We start from the raw sequence: 23,666 nt of genomic DNA on the forward strand, positions 1-23,666 counted from the left end.
GACTCGCCTTCTCTCCATACTCATACTGTACACCCTGTGCCATCCTCCACTGTGCCTCTGCCTTACCCGTGGTCAGCAGGTCAAATTCCACATGTAGCCTTTGTCTTTCCCTGTACAGTCCCTCCTCCGGTGCCTCCGCATATTGCCTGTCCACCCTCAAAAGTTCTTTCAGCAATCGCTCCCTTTCTTTACCCTCTTGTTTCCCTTTACATGCCCTTATGGATGTCAGTTCCCCTCTAACCACCGCCTTCAACGCCTCCCAGACCACTCCCACCTGAACCTCTCCATTGTCATTAAGCTCCAAGTACCTTTCGATGCACACCCTCACCCTTAAACATACCCCCTCATCCGCCAATAAGCCCATATCCATTCTCCAGAGTGGGTGCTGTTCTTTTTCCTTTCCGACCTCCAGGTCTACCCAATGTGGAGCGTGGTCCGAAATAGCTATGGCCGTATATTCCGTCCCTGTCACCTTCGGTATCAGTGCCCTTCCCAAGACAAAAAAGTCTATCCGTGAGTATACTTTGTGGACATGGGAGAAAAATGAGAACTCCTTACTCCTAGGCCTAATAAATCTCCAGGGGTCTACCCCTCCCATCTGCTCCATGAAGTCTTTGAGCACCCTGGCAGCTGCCGGCCTCCTCCCGGTCCTGGACCTCGATCGGTCCAGCCCTGGATCAAGCACCGTATTGAAGTCTCCCCCCCCATTACCAACTTTCCCGCCTCCAGGTCCGGGATACGTCCCAACATACGCCTCATAAAATTTGCATCATCCCAGTTCGGGGCATATACGTTCACCAGAACCACCGCCTCCCCTTGCAATCTGCCACTCACCATCACATATCTACCCCCACTATCCGCCACTATGGTCTTTGCCTCAAACAGTACCCGTTTCCCCACCAAGATAGCCACCCCCCTGTTCTTTGCATCCAAACCCGAATGAAACACCTGCCCCACCCACCCTTTACGTAGTCTGACCTGCTCTTATCAGTTTCAGATGCGTCTCCTGCAACATAACCACATCTGCCTTTAATTTCTTTAGGTGTGCGAGTACCCGTGCCCTTTTAATCGGCCCGTTCAGCCCTCTCACGTTCCACGTGATCAGCCGGGTTGGGGGGCTCTTTACCCCCCCCTCTGTCGACTAGCCATCCCCTTTTTCAACCCAGCTCCTCACCCGGTTCCCACGTACCCGTGTATCCCCTCGACGGCGCCCTCCCGCCTCGACCACCCCATCCCATAACAGCTCCCCCTTCTCCTTAGCAGCAGCAACCCAGTTAACCCCCCCCTCCCCCCCCCCCCCCATCCGCTAGATCCCTTTCTAGCGTAGTTGCACCCCCCATGTTGCTCCCAGAAGTCAGCGAACTCTGGCTGACCTCGGCTTCCCCCCTTGTCCTCGGCCCCCACTGTGCGAGGCCCCCTCCTTCCTGCGTCCCTGTTCCCGCCATAATTACCATAGCGCAGGAACAAAGCCCGCGTTTCCCACTCGGCCCCGCCCCTAATGACCGGCGCCCACAGTTCCTCATACTCCGCCGGGGGGAAGAGAGAAAAGTTACAGGATCGCAAGATTAACAAATTGAAAAATCATCCCCCCCCCCCCCCTTTTTCCTCGCTCCACATAGTCACCCCACCACTTTGTCCCAGAAGCTCTTTCTCTCGCCAGACTATTCCAGCTTCTCGTCCACAATGAATGTCCACGCCTCTTCTGCCGTCTCAAAGTAGTGGTGCTTCCCTTGGTGTGTGACCCACAATCTCGCCGGTTGTAACATTCCAAACTGGATCTTCATTTTGTGAAGCACCGCCTTAGCCCGATTAAAACTTGCCCTGCTTCTCGCCACCTCCGCACTCCAATCCTGGTATACGCGGATCACCGTGTTCTCCAACCTACAGCTCCGAGTTTTCTTCGCCCATCTGAGGACCGTCTCTCTGTCATTATAGCGGAGAAACCTCACCACTATAGCTCGAGGTATTTCTCCAGCCCTCGGTCTTCGCGCCAAAACTCGATAAGCTCCCTCCACCTCCAAAGGGCCCGTCGGGGCCTCCGATCCCATTAGCGAGTGAAGCATCATGCTCACATATGTCCCGACGTCTGCCCCTTCTACGCCTTCGGGAAGACCCAGAACCCTTAAATTCTTCCTCCTCGAATTATTCTCAAGTACTTCCAGCCTTTCCACACACCTTTTGTGCTGTGCCTCGTGCATCTCTGTCTTCACCACCAGGCCCTGTATTTCGTCTTCATTTTCAGCAGCCTTTGCCTTCACGACCCGAAGCTCCTGCTCTTGGGTCTTCTGCTCCTCCATTAGCCCTTCAATCGCCTGTAATATCGGGGCCAACAGCTCCTTCTTCAACTCCTTTTTCAGCTCTTCCACACAGCGCCGCAGGAACTCTTGTTGGTCTGGGCCCCATAACAAACGACCACCTTCCGACGCCATCTTGCTTTGAGCTTGCCTTCCTTGCCGCTGCTCCAGAAGATCCTCTGCAATCCGGCCGCTATCCTCTCCCTTATCCATGCGTGTCCGGGGGGATTCCCTTCTAGTTTATCGCACAGTGTTTTTGGCCGTTTAAATTGCCGTTGGGGCTCCTATTAAGAGCCCAAAAGTCCGTTCCACCGGGAGCTGCCGAAACGTGCGACTTAGCTGGTCATCGCCGCACCCGGAAGTCACCAAAGTGCATCTTAAGCTACAATTATCTCATTAACACAAAAAGTATATTTTAAGCACACAAGATGACTGTGGTCAAATACATACTCCGCTCTGAACCCAAGATAGTGCCTGTGGTTTTCTCCTCCGAATCCTCTCACATGATTGCCATAATTTCCATCCTCCACTCCCTAAAACCCACTTTCAATTATTTTCTCATAACAATGCTTTCCCTTGGCGATTTGCATTCTGAAATCCAGTCCAGATTTTATAAATTGCTCCTTCAAACAAAGCTTCCACTCCACTTTTAACAGCAAATCCAGTCCAGGATTTCACAACAACCCCTTTAAGATTTCTTGATCTTGACTGCTTTACAAACTGCTCACAATTGCTTTAACTCTCGATTCCTTGACTGTATCAAAATGGCATCTATCTCTGAAGTACCACTTTAAATCTAGTTACTGTGATTGTCACTTTAACTCAGAACACTTTGTTCTTCCATGAATTCTTCTGAACAATACAATGGGCGCGATTCTCCACTCCCGCGCCGGTTGGGAGAATCGCCTGGGCCGCCAAAATTTCCCGGGACGCCGGTCCGACGCCCTCCCGCGATTCTCCCAAGCGGCAGGAACGGCCCGGTCGGGTTTCGCCGGCCGGAGAATCGCCGGAGACACCCAAAATGGCGATTCTCCGGCACCCCCGCTATTCTCGGGCCCGGTTGGGCCGAGCAGCCAGGCCAATACGGCGGGTTCCCCCCGGCGCCGTCCACTCATGGTCGCTGCCGTCGTGAGCGGTGCATGAACGCTGGGGGGGGGGGGCGGCCTGCGGGGGGGGCGAGGGGGGATCCTGAACCGGTGGGTACCTGAAATGTGGGGTGGCCCGCGATCGGTGCCCACCGATCGTCGGGCCGTCCTCTCTGAAGGAGGACCTCCTTCCTTCCGCGGCCCCGCAAGATCCGTCCGCCATCTTCTTGCGTGGTGGACTTAGAGAGGACGGCAACCATGCATGCGCGGATGATGCCCGTTATGCAACGCCGGCCGTGTCATCTATGCGGCGCCGCCTTTACGCGGGCGACAAGGCCTGGCGCGTGTAGATGACGCGGCCCCGATCCTGGCCCATTGTCAGGGCCTGAATCGGTCGGGACCGGGGCCGTTTCGCGCCGGTGTGAACCTCGATGGTGTTCACGACGGCGCGGCCACTTCGGCGCAGGAGTGGAGAATCGCGCCCCTTGATCTCTGTTCACTTAACTCCAGACTTCTTTGACAGTCTTTCTGTCCAATTCCCTGGATTGTATCTTGTTCCTTTGGAAGTCTGCATCTTTGCAACTCCCTTGTCCTATCCAGATTCTCCTGGCAAAGTTGGGAGCTGTTCGCTCCTCAGTGACCTGACCCCAACTGCTCTCAAATTACCTAAACTAAAACTTAAATGTCTTTTACCTTACAAGGATCTCCAGTTGCTAAGCAATGGCCACATGCTTATGCCTTTTATTTATTTTTCACACCTCTAAGCACAATAGAAACCCAGTTGGAACTTAACCAACCGCCACACATACAAGCACCTTTATCCAGCATGAATCTAACTACAAGTATTACCCTTCCAGGCACAGAAACATTAAACACACTTAAAACTATACCTTATTTCTAATATTTACCAATAAACATATAAATCCCTTAAAACTACATTTGTTTGCCCACCAAACCTTTGATGTGACTCCCTGTTAAATGCCTTTTGAAAATCAAGTACACTACATTTATAGGTTTTCCTTTATCACGGTGCATATTACTTCCTCAAAGATCTCTGATAAATTAGCCAAACATGATTTCCCTTCCACAAAAGCATATTGACATTGGCTGATTGCATTAAGAGTGGCACGTTGGCACAATGGTTAGCACTGCTGCCTCAATGCCAGGGACCCGGGTTCAATTCCGGCATTGGGTGACTGTCTGTGTGGAGTTGCACATTCTCCCATGTCTGTGTGGGTTTCCTCTGGGTGCTCCGGTTTCAATTATTGTTTGGGGTGGTATTTGTGTCTTCTCCCCTGAAGACAAGACACAAAATATCTATTCAATACATCGGCTATTTCCTTATTTCCCTTTTTAATTCCCTAGACCCTGTCTCTAGAGGAACAACACTCATTTTAGTTCCTCTTTTTCTTTGTAAATACCTATATTTTATTTCAATTTGAAGCTTTCTTTAAGTTCCTTAGTTGACTCCTGGAGTCTTTCTTTCTAACTGGGATGTATCTTTGCTGAGTGTTATGAAGTAACTCCTTATTTTCTATGTTCTATGTTCCTTAAATGCCTTCCACTGCATCTCTACTGACTTGCCCTTAATTCAAGCAAAATAATTATAGGGTGGCATGGTGGCACAGTGGCTAGCACTGCTGCCTCTGCGCCAGGGACCCTGGTTCGATTTCAACCTCGGGTGACTGTCTGTATTGAACATAGAACATAGAAAATACAGCACAGAACAGGCCCTTCGGCCCACGATGTTGTGCCAAACTTTTGTTCCAGATTAAGAACAAATTAATCTACACCCCATCATTCTACCGTAATCCATGTACCTATCCAATATCCGCTTGAAGGTCCCTAATGTTTCCAACTCAACTACTTCCACATGCAGTGCATTCCATGCCCCCACTACTTTCTGGGTAAAGAACCTACCTCTGACATCCCCCCCCTATATCTTCCACCATTCACTTTAAATTTATGTTCCCTTGTAATGGTGTTCACGACGGCGCGTTCCCTTCTACCTGGGGAAAAAGTCTCTGACTGTCTACTCTATCTATTCCTCTGATCATCTTATAAACTTCTATCAAGTCTTCCCTCATCCTTCTCTGTTCTAGTGAGAAAAGGCCCAGCACCCTCAACCTTTCCTCGTAAGACCTACTCTCCATTCCAGGCAACATCTTGGTAAATCTCCTTTGTACCTTTTCCAAAGCTTCCACATCCTTCCTAAAATGAGGCAACTAGAACTGCACACAGTACTCCAAATGTGGCCTTACCAAGGTTTTGTACAGCTGCATCATCACCTCACGGCTCTTAAATTCAATCCCTCAGCTAATGAACGCGAGCACACCATAGGCCTTTTTCACAGCTGTATCCACTTGAGTGGCAACTTTCAAAGATCTATGAACGTAGACCCCAAGATCTCTCTGCTCCTCCACATTGCCAAAAACCCTACCGTTAACCCTGTATTCCGCATTCATATTTGTCCTTTCAAAATGGACAACCTCACACTTTTCAGGGTTAAACTCCATCTGCCATTTCTCAGCCCAGCTCTGCATCCTATCTATGTCTCCTTGCAGCCGACAACAGCCCTCCTCACTATCCACAACTCCACCAATCTTCGTATTGTCTGCAAATTTACTGACCCACCCTTCAACTCCCTTATCCAAGTCATTAATGAAAATCACAAACAGCAGAGGACCCAGAACTGATCCCTGTGGTACACCACTGGTAACTGGGCTCCAGGCTGAATATTTGCCATCCATCACCGCTCTCTGACTTCTATCGGTCAGCCAGTTTGTTATCCAGCTGGCCAAATTCCCTATGCCTCCTTACTTTCTGCATAAGCCTACCATGGGGAACCTTATCAAATGCCTTACTAAAATCCAGGTACACTACATCCACTACTTTACCTTCATCCACGTGCTTGGTCACCTCCTCAAAGAATTCAATAAGACTTGTGAGGCAAGTCCTACCCCTCACAAATCCGTGCTGACTATCCCTAATCAAGCAGTGTCTTTCCAGATGCTCAGAAATCCTATCCCTCAGTACCCTTTCCATTACTTTGCCTACCACCGAAGTAAGACTAACTGGCCTGTAATTCCCAGGGTTATCCCTATTCCCTTTTTTGAACAGGGGCACGACATTCGCCACTCTCCAATCCCCTGGTACCACTCCTGTTAACAGTGAGGATGAAAAGATCATTGCCAATGGCTCTGCAATTTCATCTCTTGCTTCCCATAGAATCCTTGGATATATCCCGTCAGGCCCGGGGGACTTGTCTATCCTCAAGTTTTCAAAATGGCCAACACATCTTCCTTCCTAACAAGTATCTCCTTGAGCTTACCAGTCTGTTTCACACTGTCCTCTCCAACAATATAGCCCCTCTCATTCATAAATACTGAAGAAAAGTACTCGTTCAAGACCTCTCCTAACTCTTCAGACTCAATACACAATCTCCCGCTACTGTCCTTGATCGGACCTACCCTCGCTCTAGTCATTCTCATATTTCTCACATCTGTGTCAAAGGCCTTGGGGTTTTCCTTGATCCTACCCACCAAAGATTTTTCAGGCCCTCTCTTAGCTCTCCTAATCCCTTTCTTCAGTTCCCTCCTGGCTATCTTGTATCCCTCCAGCACCCTGTCTGAACCTTGTTTCCTCAGTCTTACATAAGTCTCCTTCTTCCTCTTAACAAGACATTCAACTTCTCTTGTCAATCATGGTTCACTCACTCGATCATCTCTTCCCTGCCTGACAGGGACATACATATTAAGGACACATAGTATCTGTTCCTTGAACAAGTTCCACATTTCAATTGTGTCCTTCCCTGACCGCCTATGTTCCCAACTTATGCACTTCAGTTCTTGTCTGACAGCATCGTATTTACCCTTCCCCCAATTGTAAACCTTGCCCTGTTGCACGCACCTATCCCTCTCCATTACTAAAGTGAAAGGCACAGAATTGTAGTCACTATCTCCAAAATGCTCCCCCACTAACAAATCTATCACTTACCCTGGTTCATTACCAAGTACCAAATCCAATATGGCCTCCCCTCTGGTCGGACAATCTACATACTGTGTTGGAAAAGCTTCCTGGACACACTGTACAAACACCACCCCATCCAAACTATTTGATCTAAAGAGTTTCCACTCCATATTTGGGAAGTTGAAGTCACCCATGACTACTACCCTGTGACTTCTGCACCTTTCCAAAATCTGTTTCCCAATCTGTGTTCCCCCCCCCCCCCCCCCCCCCCCCCCCCCCCCCCCCCCCCCCCCGCAACGTTCGCACGCATCTTCTACTCCTTCAAAGAATCGGCTCATCCACGCCCTCGTGAGGTGCGCTCTGTATACAACCTTCAGCTGTATCAGCCCCAACCTCGTACATGAGGTGCAGGCATTTACTCTCCGGAGCACCTCACACCAGAACCTCTCCTCCATATCCCCTTCCAACTCTTCCTCCCACTTTGCTTTGATCCCTTCCAGCGGTGCCTTCTCCTCCTCCAACATAGCTCCGTAGACCGCTGACACTACCCCCTTCTCCAGTCCCCCTGTCTTCAGCATCTCCTCCAGCAATGTGCAGGCTGGCTCTTCCGGGAAGTTCGCCTTTCTAGCAAAATCTCGAACCTGCATGTATCTAAACATTTCTCCCTGCTCCAGCCCATACTTCGCTTCCAGCTCCTTCAATCCTGCAAACCGACTCCTAAGAAACAAATCCTTCAGTGTCTTAATCCCCTTCTCCTCCCATTTCCGAAAATTTCCATCCCACCTCCCCGTCTCAAATCTGTGGTTCCCCCGAATCGGCATTTCCCTTGACCCTGCCCCAACCTGAAGTGCTGACGAAACTGCCTCCAAATTCTCAATGCAGATATTATTACCGGACTCCCTGAGTATTTCCCCGGGCCTATCGGGAGCGGCGCTGTTGCTAGTGCTTTCAATCCCGAACCCCTGCACAAACTCTCCTCCATTCTGACCCACTGGGAATCAACCCCTCTGACCCAGCTCCGCACCTTCTCCACATTCGCCACCCAGTAGTAATACATCAGGTTCGGAAGACCCAAACCCCCTGCCTACCTTCCCCTCTGTATCAGCACCTTTCTAACTCTGGCCACCTTCTTCCCCATATGAACGACATAATCCTTCCCTCAATCTCTCTGAAAAAAGCCTTTGGCAGGAAAATTGGCAGGCATTGAAAAATAAACAGAAATCGTGGCAACACGTCATTTTAATCGCCTGTACCCGACCCGCCAGTGACAGAGGGAGACCATCCCACCTTGCCAGATGAGCCTTCACTCTCCCCACCAAACTAGAAATGTTGTACCTGCGAAGCCCCCCCCCCCCCTATCTCGGGCAACCTGCACCCCCAGGTACCTAAAGTGAGTCCCTGCCCTACAGAACGGCAGCCCCCCCACCGCTGCCCCCACATCCGGCCAAGACACCATAAAATACTCACTCTTGTCTAGATTCAGCTTGTACTCCGAGAAAGGCTCAAACACTCGAAGCAGCTCCAGTATTCCCCCTATCGACACACTCGGTTCCGACACGTACAACAGCAAGTCACCGGCATATAAGGACGCCCCCTCCTCCCTCCCGTACTCCCCCCCCCTGCACTATTACTTTCCATACCCCCAAACTTCTTAATGCAATGGCCAACGGCTCAATCGCGAGTGCAAACAGCAAACGTAGGACATCCCTGCCTAGTCCCACGGTAGAGAGAAACGTATCTCGAGCTGATGTTGTTTGTGCGGATACTCTCCCTCGGCTCTTTATATAGTAGCTTTACCCAATTCACAAATCTTGGTCCAATTCCAAACCGCTCCAGCACTGCCATCAAGTACCCCCATTCTACCTGGTCGAACACCTTCCCAGCGTCCAATGCCACAACCACCTCCGTTTTCCTCCCCTCTGCCGGTGCCATAACTACGTTCAATGCCCTTCTAATGTTTGAGAAGAGCTGCCTCCCTCTTACAAATCCCGCCTGATCTTCATATATCACCTCCGGGAGGCACTCCTCCAGCCTACCTGTCAGTACCTTCGCCAATACTTTTGCGTCCACATTCAGAAGTAATATGGGCCTTTACGGCCCACATTTGCCGGATCCTTATTTTTTTTTAGCAACAGGGAGATCGATGCCTGCCCCAAGGTTTGTGGCAACACCCCCTTCTCTATCGCCTCTTCAAACATCCCCACCATCAGGGGTGCCAGCTTATCCTTGAATTTTTAATAATATTCCACCGGAAACCCATCTGGCCCTGCCACCTTCCCCGACTGCATCCTCCCAATCGCATCCTTTTATCTCCTGCTCCACTATTGCTCCTTCTAATGTAGCCCTGTCCCCCTCCTCTAACCTCGGGTACTCCAACCCATCTAGAAATTCCTGCATCTCACGATCTTCCCCGGGTGGCTCTGACCTGTACAACCTCTCATAAAATTCCTCAAAAACCTTGTTAATCAGATCCGGAGCCACCACCAACTTCCCTGCGTCGATCCCTCACCTGAACAATTTCCCTTACCGCTGCTTCCCTCCGGAGCTGACCTGCTAACAGATGCCCTGCCTTATCTCCATGTTCGTAAACTGCCCGCCTTGCTCGTCTCAGTTGGCGCCTTCCTGGTAGATAGTCGGTCAAAGCTCACCTGTAGTTCCTCCTTCTTTTCCAACTTTGCTGGGTCCCCATCCTCTGCATAACTCCTATCTACCTCCCAACATCTCATCTATTACCCTCTGCGGCTCCAACCTCTACTCTTTGTCCACCCTGGCCTTAAAGGAGATCACTTCCCCCTCGCCACGGCCTTTAGAGCCTCCCAGACGACAGCCTTCGACACCTTACCCGTACAGTTGAAACCTACATATTCCTTTTTTTAAAAAATGTTTTTATTCTCCATTTTCCAATTTTCCTTCAAAATTTACACCCCACCCACAAACGGTAAATGGTAACAAATACAAAATCAATCCCCTTAACAATACCAACGATCCCATCCTCCCACCACCCCAAACAACGGCCCACCTGTCAATATATGCATCCAATAAAACAAACCCTCCCACGGTGGCAACAAAAAAACAAAGGAGAAAAAGAAAAAGGAGTCCGGGACCGTCCATGGTCACCATTAACCTATAAAGTCCACTCCCCCCCCCCCCCCCCCTACACTCAATGCCCTCCAACCTCTGAAAGAGTACCGTACATGATACCCAAGAGTTGTAACACCCCCCCCCCCCCCCCCCCCCCCCGCACCCCAGTCTCCAGCTCCTCCCGTCCATTGCCTCTTGTAAAACTCCTCCTCCCAACCTCGGTTCCTTCCCCCCCAACTTTCCACCCTGGCTAGACCACTCGGACCCTGTTCTGCCACGCTCCGATAGCCGCAGCCCCTCCCCCACCTCACTCCCGTTCACTGGCCGGCTTAAACCGGCCAGCATGGAGGCCCACGCCCGGGTCCCTTTCCCCCTTGCCCGGCCCTAGGAAAGCCCAGAAATCCCCTTTTAGCACACAAACCCCGCATATCCACCTACACCCCAAAGAGCCCTCATTTCGAGTGAAAGTCCCATCACTTCCCTTGTCCAAATATATACAACATTGGCTCCTTTAGCCCATCCACCCGCACGCAGTGAAACAAAAAAGAAGAAAATACAGTCGTGAGGTTACATCGGCACATGGCCATTTCTCAATTTCTTAGTTCTGCCACAGTCCTTCTGTCTTCACAAACTCCTCCGCAGCTTCCGCCGTTCCAAAATAAAAGTCCCTGAGCTTGTAAGTCACCCTCAGCTTCGCTGGATATACAATGCCGCACCGCACCTTGCTAATGTACAGTGCCCTCTTCACCCGGTTGAAGGCAGCCCGCCTCCTAGCCACCTCCACCGTAAAGTCCTGGTATGCACGTATACCAGCTCCAGCCCACTGCACCACCCCCTTCTGCTTGGCCCAGCTCAGGACCTTCTCCTTCACACTGTACCTACGGAAGCACAGAGTCACTACCCTTGGCGGTACACTCGCCTTTGGTACAGGCCTCCACGACCGATGAGCCCGATCCAGTTCATATCGGGAGGGATCCTCCCCCTCCCCCAATAGTTTTGCCAGCATCGCAGCAAAATACTCAGTCGGCTTCGGTCCTTCAACTCCTTCGGGCAGCCCCACAATCCTCAAATTCTGTCGCCTGGATCTGTTTTCCAGGTCTTCCATTTTTCCTCGCTGATCCTTGTTAATGTCCATCATCTTCCGCATCTCCTTCCCCACCGAGGCAAGTTGATCACCGTGCTGCAATAACGTCTCCTCCACTTTCTTCAGCGCCTTCCCTTGCTCTCACACCTCCGCCACTGCGCTCGCCACTGCCGTCATCACCGGGGAAATCGCCTCCTCCACCAGCGCACTCAAAACCTCTGTCATCTCCTTCCTCATTGTCTCCATGTATCTTGTAAACTGCCTTTCGAATTCCGCAGCCTCCCCTGTGCTCCAGCCTCTATTTTCCTTGGTGACCCCGCGGTGACCTTTCCACTCCCCGATGGACCTTCAGCTGTTTTCCTTACGGACGTTCTTTTGCTCAGCCTTGACATTTTTCTTCACTGTGCCTTCACTCTGCCGCCTCTGTGCCTTCTCCCTGCTTTTGCCGCCTCGGTGGACCCTGGGACCGGGCTTAAAGCCCCGAAAATGCCTTTCCCGAACGGGAGCCCTCCATTGTGCGGCCGCCTCCCGCCCGCCGCCACCGGAAGTCAAACCTACATATTCCTTAATTACCTTTTCATTTTTGTCACAGAACACTTGGTCCCCCAAAAGTCCCACATCTAATTTCCACCCCGGCCTCTGCGCTACCCCCTTGTCCTGCACCATATCCACCCAATGCGGAGCATGGTCTGACACTGCAATTCCCGAGTTTTCCAACCCATTAACCCCAGCCAACAAAGCCTTCCCCACCACGAAAAAGTCATTTACATTTAACAGCGCCACTAACCTCCCCTCCAAACGCCCCTGTCACAATCACATATCTACTCCCCTGATCTGCCATCAACTTCTCCATCTGGAAGCGTACTCTTTTGCTGACCATTGCCGCTACCCCTCGAGCCCTTCTGTCAAGTCCAGAGTGAAACACCTGACTAACCCATCCTTTTTTAACTCTCACCTGGTCCTTCACCCTCAAGTGAGTCTCCTGCAGCATTGCTACATCTGTTTTCAAACTTTTAAGATGCGCAAGCACCCTTGACCGGTCCTCCTAACCCTCTCACGTTCCACGTGACTATCCTAACTGGGGGTCTCTCGCCCTCCCACCCCTCTTATCCACCATCATCATACCACCGGGCCCTGCCCCATAGGCCTGACCCGCCCCTGTCCATTATTAACATCGAACCCCTTCCCCCTCCCTCCCAAAACCCCACCCTACATTTCCTCTCGAAAAAAACATCTCCCAGCATCAATCCCTCCCCCCCCCTTGCTCGCCCCGTAGGCCCATCGAAACTGCCAACCAGGCTCCAATGTCCGCAGCCCTCCTCTCACCTCACCTCCGTTCACTAGCCGACTTTAGTTAGCTAGCGTGGGTGGCTCCCTCCGCCATGCTATACCGTCCCCTCCCATCCAGTCCCAGAGAAAGAAAAAACAAAAACAACAATCCAACCCATACAATTCACCAAAATAAGATATAACCGTCGCAACACAGAATGCCAATCAACCCAACTAATAACTTAAACTCTGTAACAATGTGAAGAGAAGTAAATTACAATACACGTCAGTAGAAAGAAAGTTATAACATTTATACGTTTTCCAGCTCCCCCAATCACAGTCCACAGTCTCTCTTCCAGCTCCATTCCTCACGTCTGTCCCAAGCCTTCTGCCCTCACGAATGCCTCAGCCGCCTCCGCTGTCTCGAAATAAAAGTCTTTGGCACCATACGTCACCCTCAGCTTCAGCGGGTATACCATACCAAATCGCATCCCCTTCTTGTACAGTGCCACCTTCACTCACCCGAACGTCGCTCGTCTTTTTGCCAACTCCACCATCAAGTCCTGGCAGATCCGAACTCCGGCACCATCCCACTGCACCTCACGCTTCTGCTTCGCCCAGCTTAACATCTTCTCCTTCATGTACTTATGGAAGCAGATAATTACTGCTCTTGGCAGCTCATTCACTTTGGGCTTCGGCCTTAATGACCGACGAGCTCGGTCCAGTTCGTACTGAGAGGGGTCCTCACCCTCCCCCATCAGCTCCGCCAACTTCTTAGCGAAGTACTCTGTTGGCCTTGGACCCTCTATCCCTTCGGGCAAGCCCACAATTCTTAGATTGTGCCGCCTCGAGCGGTTCTCCAAGCCCTCAAGCTTTGCTCGGAGCCCTCTGTTGACCTCCACCACACTCTGCAGCTCGTCCCCCATCGAGGTGAGCTGGTCGCTGTGCTGCGATGCGGCCTCCTCCACTTCCTTCATCTTCTCGCCCAGCTCTCTCACCTCGGCCGACGTGTTTGCCACAGCTACTCACACCGGGGCAATTGCCTCCTCCACCAATGACTTCAATGTGACCGTCGTCTCCTTCCTCAAAGCATCCATGTGCCTCGCAAACTGCTTTTCTAGCTCCACCGCCAACACCTTGGTCATCTTCTCCACTGTAAGTAGTGCGGCCCCACCATGCGGTCCGGCCTCCGCCATCTTGTCAGCGCTTTCGCTCGTCTTCTCATTCAACAGCGAGCTCGCGTTTCCCTTCCTTGATGCTGCTTTTCGCATCCTTTAACGGCTTATTATTTTTCCTTTTTCTCACCCTTCCTTCTTCAATCTCAAATTTCTTTAAAACTTTCTCTTTTTTGTATACCTCCAGAATTTCCCTGGGACCAGGCTTCAGTCTTTCTACCACATTCTAGGTGGGAGCCATCCGATGTGGGACATCTCACCTACATCGCGCCCTGGCTTCGGGCCTGCTGCCTCGGCCTCCGCTTGGCTCTGCCCTGCAGCTACCGTCAAGTTTTCAGAGGAGAGTAAGAACAGAAAAAAACGTTCTCTTTTCTACTCGTGGTCTTTGAGGCCTTCAGCTTTCAGGCTGCTCCTTGGGGAATAAGTTGTGATCCCCGCTCCTCCTCCACGTGCAGCCGCCTCGCCAAACCCACCGGGACCAGTCTCTCCCCTCCCGCCCTTTCAACCCTCCGGCTCCATGAAACGGAGCTTTGATTCTACCCCCGGGCGAGGGAGACAGGGCCGGAGAGGTTTATTTTTTGCCGGAAAATCCGTGGGGAACCCCCGAAAAAGACCGCGATATTGCGGACCGGCAGGAGCTTCTTCTGAACGTGGCCACGCCGTTCGCAGACGCCACCAGAAGTCCTGCACTATTTAATTTAAAGCCCTCTCTACTGCCCTAATTATACGGCTTGCCAGAACACCGGTCCCAGCACAGTTCAGACGAAGACTGACCCAACAGCACAGTCCCCACATTCCCCAGGAATCAAAACCCATTTCTCCCACATAAATCTATGAGCCATATATTCAACTCCCTAATTTTATTTATCCAGGAGTCAGAGGATACTTTTTTGGAATAGGAGCAATTGCCAGTTTTCGTTCCTTCCTTTAATTCTCATCATAGCTCAAGGCGACAGACTTGTTGCAGTACCTCTATACTTAGCACTACCCTGGCTGACAACTAATTCCTTAAAACCCAGAAGTCAAATCTTGAACTTGGCTCACATGTGTGACTCGTTACTTTCCGGCTAAAACTGCTCAGCCATCAGCAGAACAATCCTTGATTTCCTGAAGGGAAGATTTATTTTGTGGAAGTATTATTTCCTGTGTGAACATCTGCAACAAGGGATGGAATTAACTCAGTAATTTTTGGATCTTTATCAAGCTGGACCAGTGAATCCCACGCATTTAACCTTTGGAAGCCTTTTAGTTTTGCTGTACCTTGGCCTGCTCTCTGTAAATTTTCTGAGATTCCCTCAATAACCTCCAAGCATTTGGCAAAGTTTCACCAACCCCAAGATGGATTTTTTCCCCTCACACCCTCATGGTTTTTCAACATCCGTGAAACTGTTTAGATTTTTGGTTGGTAAATAAGCTTGACTCTGCACAGTCCCTGAAACTGGGAACAGAATATAATGCTAAGTTGTGAATTTGAATGATATTGTATTTTCAAAGTTCTATTGGTGACTTTCCCATAAAGTTCTAGATTTGCTTCAGTCCTTGGGTCACTCTCTCACTGGACCAAGTTGTGAAGTTATGTACCGTGAGCTGAAATTAATACTAGTATTGCATGAAAAAATTAATTTGTGCTCATATTCACCTTAGATTTCAATTCTTAATATTTTAACTTGTATTATAATTAAGCAATCTTTCATATATAACATAAATGTGGCATGTAGATTAATAATCTAATAATCTTTATTAGTGTCACAAATAGGCTTACATTAACACTGCAATGGCGTTACTGTGAAAATCCCTTAGTCGCCACACTCCGGCGCCTGTTCGGGTACACTGAGAGAGAATTCAGAATGTCCAATTCACCTAATAAGCACGTCTTTCAGGACTTGTGGGAGGAAATCGAAGCACTTGGAGAAAACCCATGCAGACACAGGGAGAACGTGCAGACTCCACACAGAAGGTGACCCAAACCGGGAATCGAACCCGGGTCCCTGGCGCTGTGAAGCAACAATGCTAACCACTGTGCTACCGTGCCATCCCACAGCTTGGCACCGTGGCAGTGCAAACTGGCACTGCCCCCGCCAGCTGGCAGTGCCACCTGGGCACCTTGGCAGTGCCAGGCTGGCACTTCCAGGCAGTCACATTGGCACTACCAGAGTGCCCGGGTGACATCAGCAGTGCTTGGGCACCACCCTGCCCAAAGGGCATGCAACTAGGAGCCTCCGATCCACTTGGAGGCCCCCACAAGTGCAGTTCTGTCTGGTTCCCGTTTGTGGGGACTAGTGCTGAATGACACTTGCCCGAGGTCTCGGAGTACCCGTAAGAGTGAAAAATCGTAAATCACACTTTTTTGTTTGACTTAAATAATAATTGTGCAGTGAAACATGCTCATTTATTCAAATGTTGACAGGTTCATGAAAATGCCACCAAGAGGAATCATGAACGAGCTTACGCATGAAGCCAGTCGTTTATTTTCCAAACAATCTTGAAACACCAACTAATACTAAATGAACCAATCAAATCTTTGAAATTATTACTTTCAGATGCTTTCTCTTGATTTTTGATCCAGTTGATATGTTTATATAAAGAAAGTAATATACAAAACACATTAAAACATATATAGTTGGCTAATTTAAAAAAATCAATCTTCTCTCCAGACTTGGATGCTTTGTGTCTGAAATTTCGACACTAAAGCTTGTTTTGAGAGACTTTGTGTACTCAGTGTTGGATTTCCTATCTCCTTTGAAGGTTGGATTCCTTTTCTGCTCTGCTGATTCTTCTCTCCATCTTGGCTTCATTAACTCGCATTCAGTTCTGTTCAATGCCTTGGTTTTAAATCTCTCATCCGTGTTTTCAAATCCTATTCATGGCTTCACTCCCTACCTCTTATATTTTACTCCAGTCCCTCAACCCTCTGAGTTCTCTGTACTCCTCCAATTCTGCCCTATTGTGCACCTTCAATTTTAATCGCTCCGCTGTTGGCAGTGGTGCCTCCAGTTGTCTGGACCCTTAGCTCTGAAATTGCCTCCCTAAACCTTTCTGCTACTCTAATTCTCGCTTCTCCTTGAATATGCTCCTTAAAACCTACCTCTTTGATCAAACTCCAATTTTATTTGACAACTTTTCTGTGAAGTGCGTTGGGAGGATTTACTCTGTCAAAGGTGCCATATAACTGGAAGTTATTGTTGTTATCACAGATAGTACCAAATCAACTCTTTTAAAAACAATTTCCTGCACTGTTCCGCTGAAGGTGTTAGCTCATGCAAGGGTATAATTCTGTGGATGCTTTGCCCGAGTGACTTCTTCATCTGAGTGAGCATGGGCAGTGACATTGAACAAATGAATTGATTGTGAAGGGCTTTGCATTTGCGTCAGATCATGTCCTCGTTTCTGTTTGCCAAGGGAATCAAGGGATATGGAGCAAAGGCCAGTAAATGAACATGAGCTACTGATGAGCCATGGTTAATTTGAATGACGGACTCAGTTTAATGGGCTGAATGGTCAGTTCCTGTTAAGGTTAATGCTTTTGCCATCTATGTCCTGGTTTATAGGAGTTATCAAATGATATGCATGTAGGGGCTGGTTTAGCACAGGGCTAAAGAGCTGGCTTTTAAAGCAGACCAAGGCAGGCCAGCAGCATGGTTCAATTCCCGTACCAGCCTCCCCGAACAGGCACCGGAATGTGGCAACTAGGGACTTTTCACAGTAACTTCATTTGAAGCCTACTTGTGACAATAAGTGATTTTCATTACATTTTCAATTTTCATTTTGGGTGATGGGGTGAAAAGTGTTTGACATCAACCTAGACCTTTCAGTGAAATACATTCTGCAGGGCATTAATTCAATTTAAGATGGGCAGATATTTCACAATAAATTCTGAAAATGTGTGATTTCCAGGTCCCACTAACAGAGGCGGTGGATCCTGTGGACTTCGAAGATTATGTGTTAATGCATCCTCCTATAATTGATCCCGGTCCCTTAAGGGACTTACTGGAATTCCCTCCAGATGACATTGAAGTTATTTACAGCCCCAGAGAATGCCGAACACTGGTGCAAGCTGTTCCTGAAGAAAGGTAAGAAGGCAATCCTTAACTATGCAAATCAAAGCAGTTTGCTAAAATGTAATCTTGTGTGTTAAAACAAAAGGGTTATATATGCACAGCAGGTTAGCAAACAAATTAAAGATTAAGCTTGGTTATATGAAAGGTTCCATTTGAAACAATAGATGAAGTTGACACTGATGAATTTGTTCTGCATTTCCAGTATTTTCTTTTATTTCAACATTTCAGTATTTATGCTTTATCCTTCTACAATTTAAATCTCTGGCATTTGAATTTCTGTTGCTCCAGCACCAAAACAATGTTCGAAAGTCCAGGGAGAAGATTTCTCCACCTTCACAAAAGTTAATTCAGTGGCATCAACGGGTTTAACTGAGGACTGAGATGTCACCGTGCAGCCAGCGCAACTCCTCCAGGGTTCAAGGATGAAGAAGGGTTCCTCTCCTTACAGGCAGTCCCCTAGGTGTCCACACCTTAGGTGCCACTTTTAAGAGATGTCCCCTCTGCACCTCAGTTGTGCACTGTCCCAGTCCCTCTGGGTTCTGAATTGCCTGCCTGTTACTCTGTCAGCTCAGCAAGGTTTTACACAGAGAAAACGTTTCCAAGATCAATCCAGTGCCCTGCGATTCAGTCTCCAGGAAGTCCAAAGTGCTTTCAACACTGAGTCAAGGAAACCACATGTAAGCCGTCAGCTTTCACTGGGCAGGGTACTGAAGGCACGAGAGACACTTGTGAGTTTCGTTAAATTGGGGAAGCTGGAGTAAACCATGTTGAATTCCATTTAAATTATATAAAAGTGGGCAATTAAGTATAACAATGAGCTCCCCATTGCTAATAGGTGAGATTCCCGTTTTGTTACCTTTCTGCCATTGACTTAATCTCTTAAAGTTTTCTTACTGCTGGGCGTGCAACTTTCCACGCAATTCCCGATGTCCGTCCACCATTTGGCCCTTGTCAGCTGACTGCACAAAATTTAGCCTACAGGGTTAGTTTTCACATGTATGCGGATGACATCCAGCTTTATCTCATGACCATCATTCTCAACTCATCCACTGTTGCTAAATTACAAGACTGCTTTCCAAATCCGATGCTGGATGGCCATACATTTTGTCCAATTAGATATTGGGAAAAGAGAAGCCAAACTTGTTCGCTAGCTGCCAAATGTAACCCTCTCTCTGGCAAGTGGCTGAGGCTGAACCAAACCTTGGTGTCATCCATAACCCCGTAAGGAGCTGTGACCACATTACCCCGCCATCAGAAAAAACATCTGTTTCTACATGAGAACATCAGACAACGCCACCCACCTCAGCTCACTTGCTGCTAAACCCCTCATCCATACCTTTGTTATGACCAGACTTGATTATTCCTCACACTCCTGGTTAGCGTCCCACAATGCACCTCTGTAAACTTGATGTCATCCATTACCCTGAGCCCTTACCAACACCAAATCCTTCACTATCATTCTTGCGCCCGGATCCTGTGTGAGAGCGGAGGAGTCTTTTCCCTGGATTTTGGAACTTCTCTTTGTGCTGGCACAACAGAAATACAAAAGGCAGAGATTTAAACTTTTCTTAAAAAGCCTGCAAGATGATTTCTAGCTCTAACACAGGGCTGATTGCTCTTGAAATATGGTGCCAGATCCTGCATGGCTATCAGGTGATGTGGGTTTCATGACGTTCGAGCTGCTCCCTGCCACCCCACCCCCAGCCACATGATCAAGTGGCAAACCCATGTCAACCACATTTATGAGCTTCCTGTTCAGCTGACTGCCACATCAGACCCATGGCAGGTCCCGTCGACTTGTAGCCCCAGTGATGGGTACCGTGACACTCGGACTAAATCAAGCCCTGTGTTTACAGATGATATCACTGAGGGGCAACATGTAGATGAAGAATAGAAGAGGGACAAGGATAGATCTTTGGGGGGGACACCAAATATACCGATGCAAGAGTGACAACGGAAGCCTTTGCAAGTGATTATGTGGCTGCAGTTAGATAGCAAGGATGGAATCCGGTGAGTATAGTCACACGCAGATGAATGAGTGGAAATGTGTTGGAGAAAGATGGTGTCACCAACCTGTCAAAGCTACCGACATACATTTCAATGGTGAGATGGACAGCAAGATGCTATTTTTTGCACAGCTAAAGGTGGAGCAGTGCATCTCGGACAAGAATCTTTCAATATCTGCCTCTACCTGACTGCTGTATCGTTTATGTATAAATAACTGAGTGCCATTAGCTTCACTAAAATTTTTGATAGCAAACTTTGACCCATTAAGTGGGTAAGTAAAACTATGGCAAATGAAATTCAATATGAAGAAATGTGAGATCATCCACTTTGGATCTGAAAATGAGAATTAAGAAAGTTGGCTTAATGGTACAAGACTAGGACCTGTGGAGGAGCAGTGGGAGTTAGGAGTCCACATACACAATCACTAAAAGGTACTGCAGAGGGACAAAATGTAATCCAAAAGGCTGATGGAATATTGGCCTTTATCTCAGACATTAGAATTCAGAAGTGAGGAAGTGTGGTTTCAATTGTACAGAAGCTTGGTCAGACTCCATCAAATTTGATTTATTGCCTAGAAGGATGAAGAGACCAAGGAACAGATGGTAAAAATCAGGAAGGGAAGTCAGATGAAACTTTATTATTTACTCAAAACTATGTTGGTTTCTCATCTTAATTCAAAGTTACATAATTTAAATTGTCTGATCATGTAAACCTATTAGCATTGCATTTTTGCTTTGTTTGTATTTTGAGTTGCTTAATTCAAATTAATGGTCAATTCAAATTCTTAGCTCCAAAAATAACGTTGAATTATCAGTAGAAGGCAGTCGAGCTGTTGAATAAGTTATTATGCAAGGCCCATTGTTGCAGCCAACATATGTGGAGTAAGATGCAATTGGAAGCATTGAGGGAGAAATGATTGAAGGCAGGTAGGTGAGGTTAATCTATTGAAATGGGATGGGCTTGTTTGGCTAAATGACAATATTCTCCAAACATTTTTAATATTAAAACAAATGAGGGATCATGTGATAAGTGCAGAATTAGTTTTGCTTTATATTTCAATTCCTGAAATGTTGGTTGAATGGTTTTAGGTTTCAGGGTGAGCATTCTTAATAATCTATGGGAGGAGGGAATTTATATTTGGTTTTGAATCCATGTCAGTGGATTGTGTGACATACAAAAAACTGCAAATATTTTAGAAAACAGAAACTCCAACAATGCCTTCAACATTTTTAATCGTTTCAAGGTACTTCACCATTGGGGGTCAGAGCAGGAGGAAAATTAGGGGATATGGCCCAAGACACTGCCAAAGAGAGATTTTTAAGATGTTCTCTTTGAAGGTGGGGAAGATATAGCAAGGCCAAGAGGTTCAGACAAAGAGTTTCATGGTGTAGTATTACAATTCCAGACCAGACCCCAACAGTGGCTAGGATACTGGACCGAAACCACAATATTTGAGTTTATTTTGTAAGACTGTGCAGAAAGAATACTTCACTCCAGGAGTGATTGCATGAAAAAATAGGGATTTGGTATTTTTAAAACAAACTTTTATTATGAACACAATATTAAACTCTTTAATGTCACACCCGAAAATAGCTTACAATTACCCCTTAAACAATACTGCTAAATACAGTGGGCGGAATTCCCCCCCCCCCCCCCACGCCAGGTGGGAGAATCGCCGGGGCGCCGCGCGTGTGCCGCCCCGACGCCCGCACGTGATTCTCCCACCCCTCCCAAACCGGCGCTGCAAGAATCACGGCTGGCCGCTGGGAGCATCACCGCTCGCCGTTTGCAACTGGCGAGCGGCGATTCTCCGGCCCGGATGGGTTCCCGCTGGCGCCGTCCACACCTGGTCGCTGCCGGCGGGAACAGCGCAGGAACGCTGGAGGTCGGCCTGTGGGAGGAGAAGGGGGGTTCCTGCACCGGGGCGGGGGGGGGGGGGCCTCAAATGGGGTCTGGCCTGCGATCGGTGCCTACCAATCGGCGGGCTGGCCTCTCTGAAGGAGGACCTCCTTTCCTCTGGTGCCCAGCAAGATCCATCCAACATCTTCTTGCAGGGCGGCCTCGGAGAGGACGGCAACCGCGCATGTGTGAGTTGGCGCTGGCCAACCCACGCATGCGCAGGTGACGTCATTTACGTCATTTCTGCGGCGCCAAGGCCCGGCACGCGTAAATGACGCGACGCCACTCCTAGCCCCCCGGGGGCGGGAGAATAGGGGGCTGGGAGCGGGCTCCGGCGCCAGAGTAAAACACTCCAGTTTTCACTCCGGCGTCGGCACTTAGACTCCCGATGGGAGAATTGCGCCCAGTAAATACCATGCCCTTAATTACTATCTCTATTCCCAATTAAACAATAAGAAAAAAAAACATTCAGCTCTCAATCCATCCTGCATCCCTATGGCACAGAGTAATACTTGCTTTCCAGAACAGATTTGGTTCCTGTTAGAACACCTGCAGACTCTGGCTGGTTGTTTTCAAAAAGCTGTCTCAATGGTTTGTTTTAGCTGCTCCTCCCCTTGTCCTCAGACAAGTCAGCATTGCTTTAAATACTATTAATCTTTTTTAACTATCCACTATGAGAGCAAAAGATCTCACTTATGGACTCGGTGTTAGCCAGATCAGAACTCAACTCAAAAGCTTTCTCAAAATGTCTGAATGCCGTAGCTCCACCCAGCAATGACATCATCTCCCCAAGCTGAAAGCAAATTAACTCCCCAGGCTGAAAACGCATTAACTCCCCAGTGACTCTTCCTCATCAAACAACAGTGCTTTAACACAGGCTTTTTACTCTGGTTAATTTCATCTCTTTTCAACATTTTCTGTTTATACTTCACTTCCAGGCGTTCTGACTAGTAGTTTGAAAGATAAGCAAAGAACATTCGAGGAAAGTGAGGAACATTTGAGGAAAGAGATGACTTAATAGTTCTAAAACTTTAGGCATGGTGGCGTATGGTACGGTTCCAGCTATGAGACTTTTGGGTGTGCTGTCTAACTTGATTTTTAGTCCAGCCGTAGAGCCTAGCGAATCTTCGAATACGTTTTCGTACTTCTTCAGAGGGTTTTGCAAGTTGTTCTTTGAATCCACCAATTGATTGACTGTTTCTCAGTTAAGTTTAATCTTAGCCAACCATATTCTGCCAAATAGAGAAAGAAGGTTCCCATGGAAAACGTGAAGAGACAACTTCACTGTTTGCCCATTTGCTTCTACTTTAATCATAATGCATCCTTTTAATGGGAAGACCTCTTCAGTGTACATCCTTAGGGTCACATTTGATGGTTTTGAAGGCAGATGCCTCGGTTTTTTGATGATGAAATATCTCGGTTTTTAGCGATACTGCTGCGCCCGTATGCACTTCCATTTTAATTTCATGACTTTCGATTTTGAATTTACTCAAAATCATTGTTGATCTCCCTGCATTGACAAAACATCTAGCTTTAGCTCTTGTTGCTGCTCAGTTTCAATGTCTTTTGAGTAATCCTGAGCTCATCCACTAATTTGTAGACACGACTAAATTGTTTACTTGTATTGTTCTTCTTGTACTTTCTTGGTGTAGAGGTTTTCTGAGCCCAACATGCTTTGGCAATGTGGCCCTTCTTGCCACAGTTCGTGCATGTATTTGGTTTACTCCATCATTCCCCTGCTAAGT

General features: G+C 48.3%; 1 protein-coding gene across 12 annotated transcripts in view; it reads left to right on the top strand.

Annotated features, from left to right (window-relative positions):
• dock7 (dedicator of cytokinesis 7) overlaps positions 1-23,666 on the top strand; it is a 292,969-nt gene that overhangs the window by 17,294 nt on the left and 252,009 nt on the right. For all 12 annotated transcript variants that reach the window (XM_072511162.1, XM_072511164.1, XM_072511166.1 and 9 more), the window contains exon 3: positions 17,852-18,027. In XM_072511162.1, the coding sequence (XP_072367263.1) occupies positions 17,852-18,027 (176 nt within the window). The remainder of the gene's footprint in view (positions 1-17,851; positions 18,028-23,666) is intronic.

Source organism: Scyliorhinus torazame, chromosome 7 (assembly GCF_047496885.1).
Source record: "Scyliorhinus torazame isolate Kashiwa2021f chromosome 7, sScyTor2.1, whole genome shotgun sequence".
Taxonomy (NCBI): domain Eukaryota; kingdom Metazoa; phylum Chordata; class Chondrichthyes; order Carcharhiniformes; family Scyliorhinidae; genus Scyliorhinus; species Scyliorhinus torazame.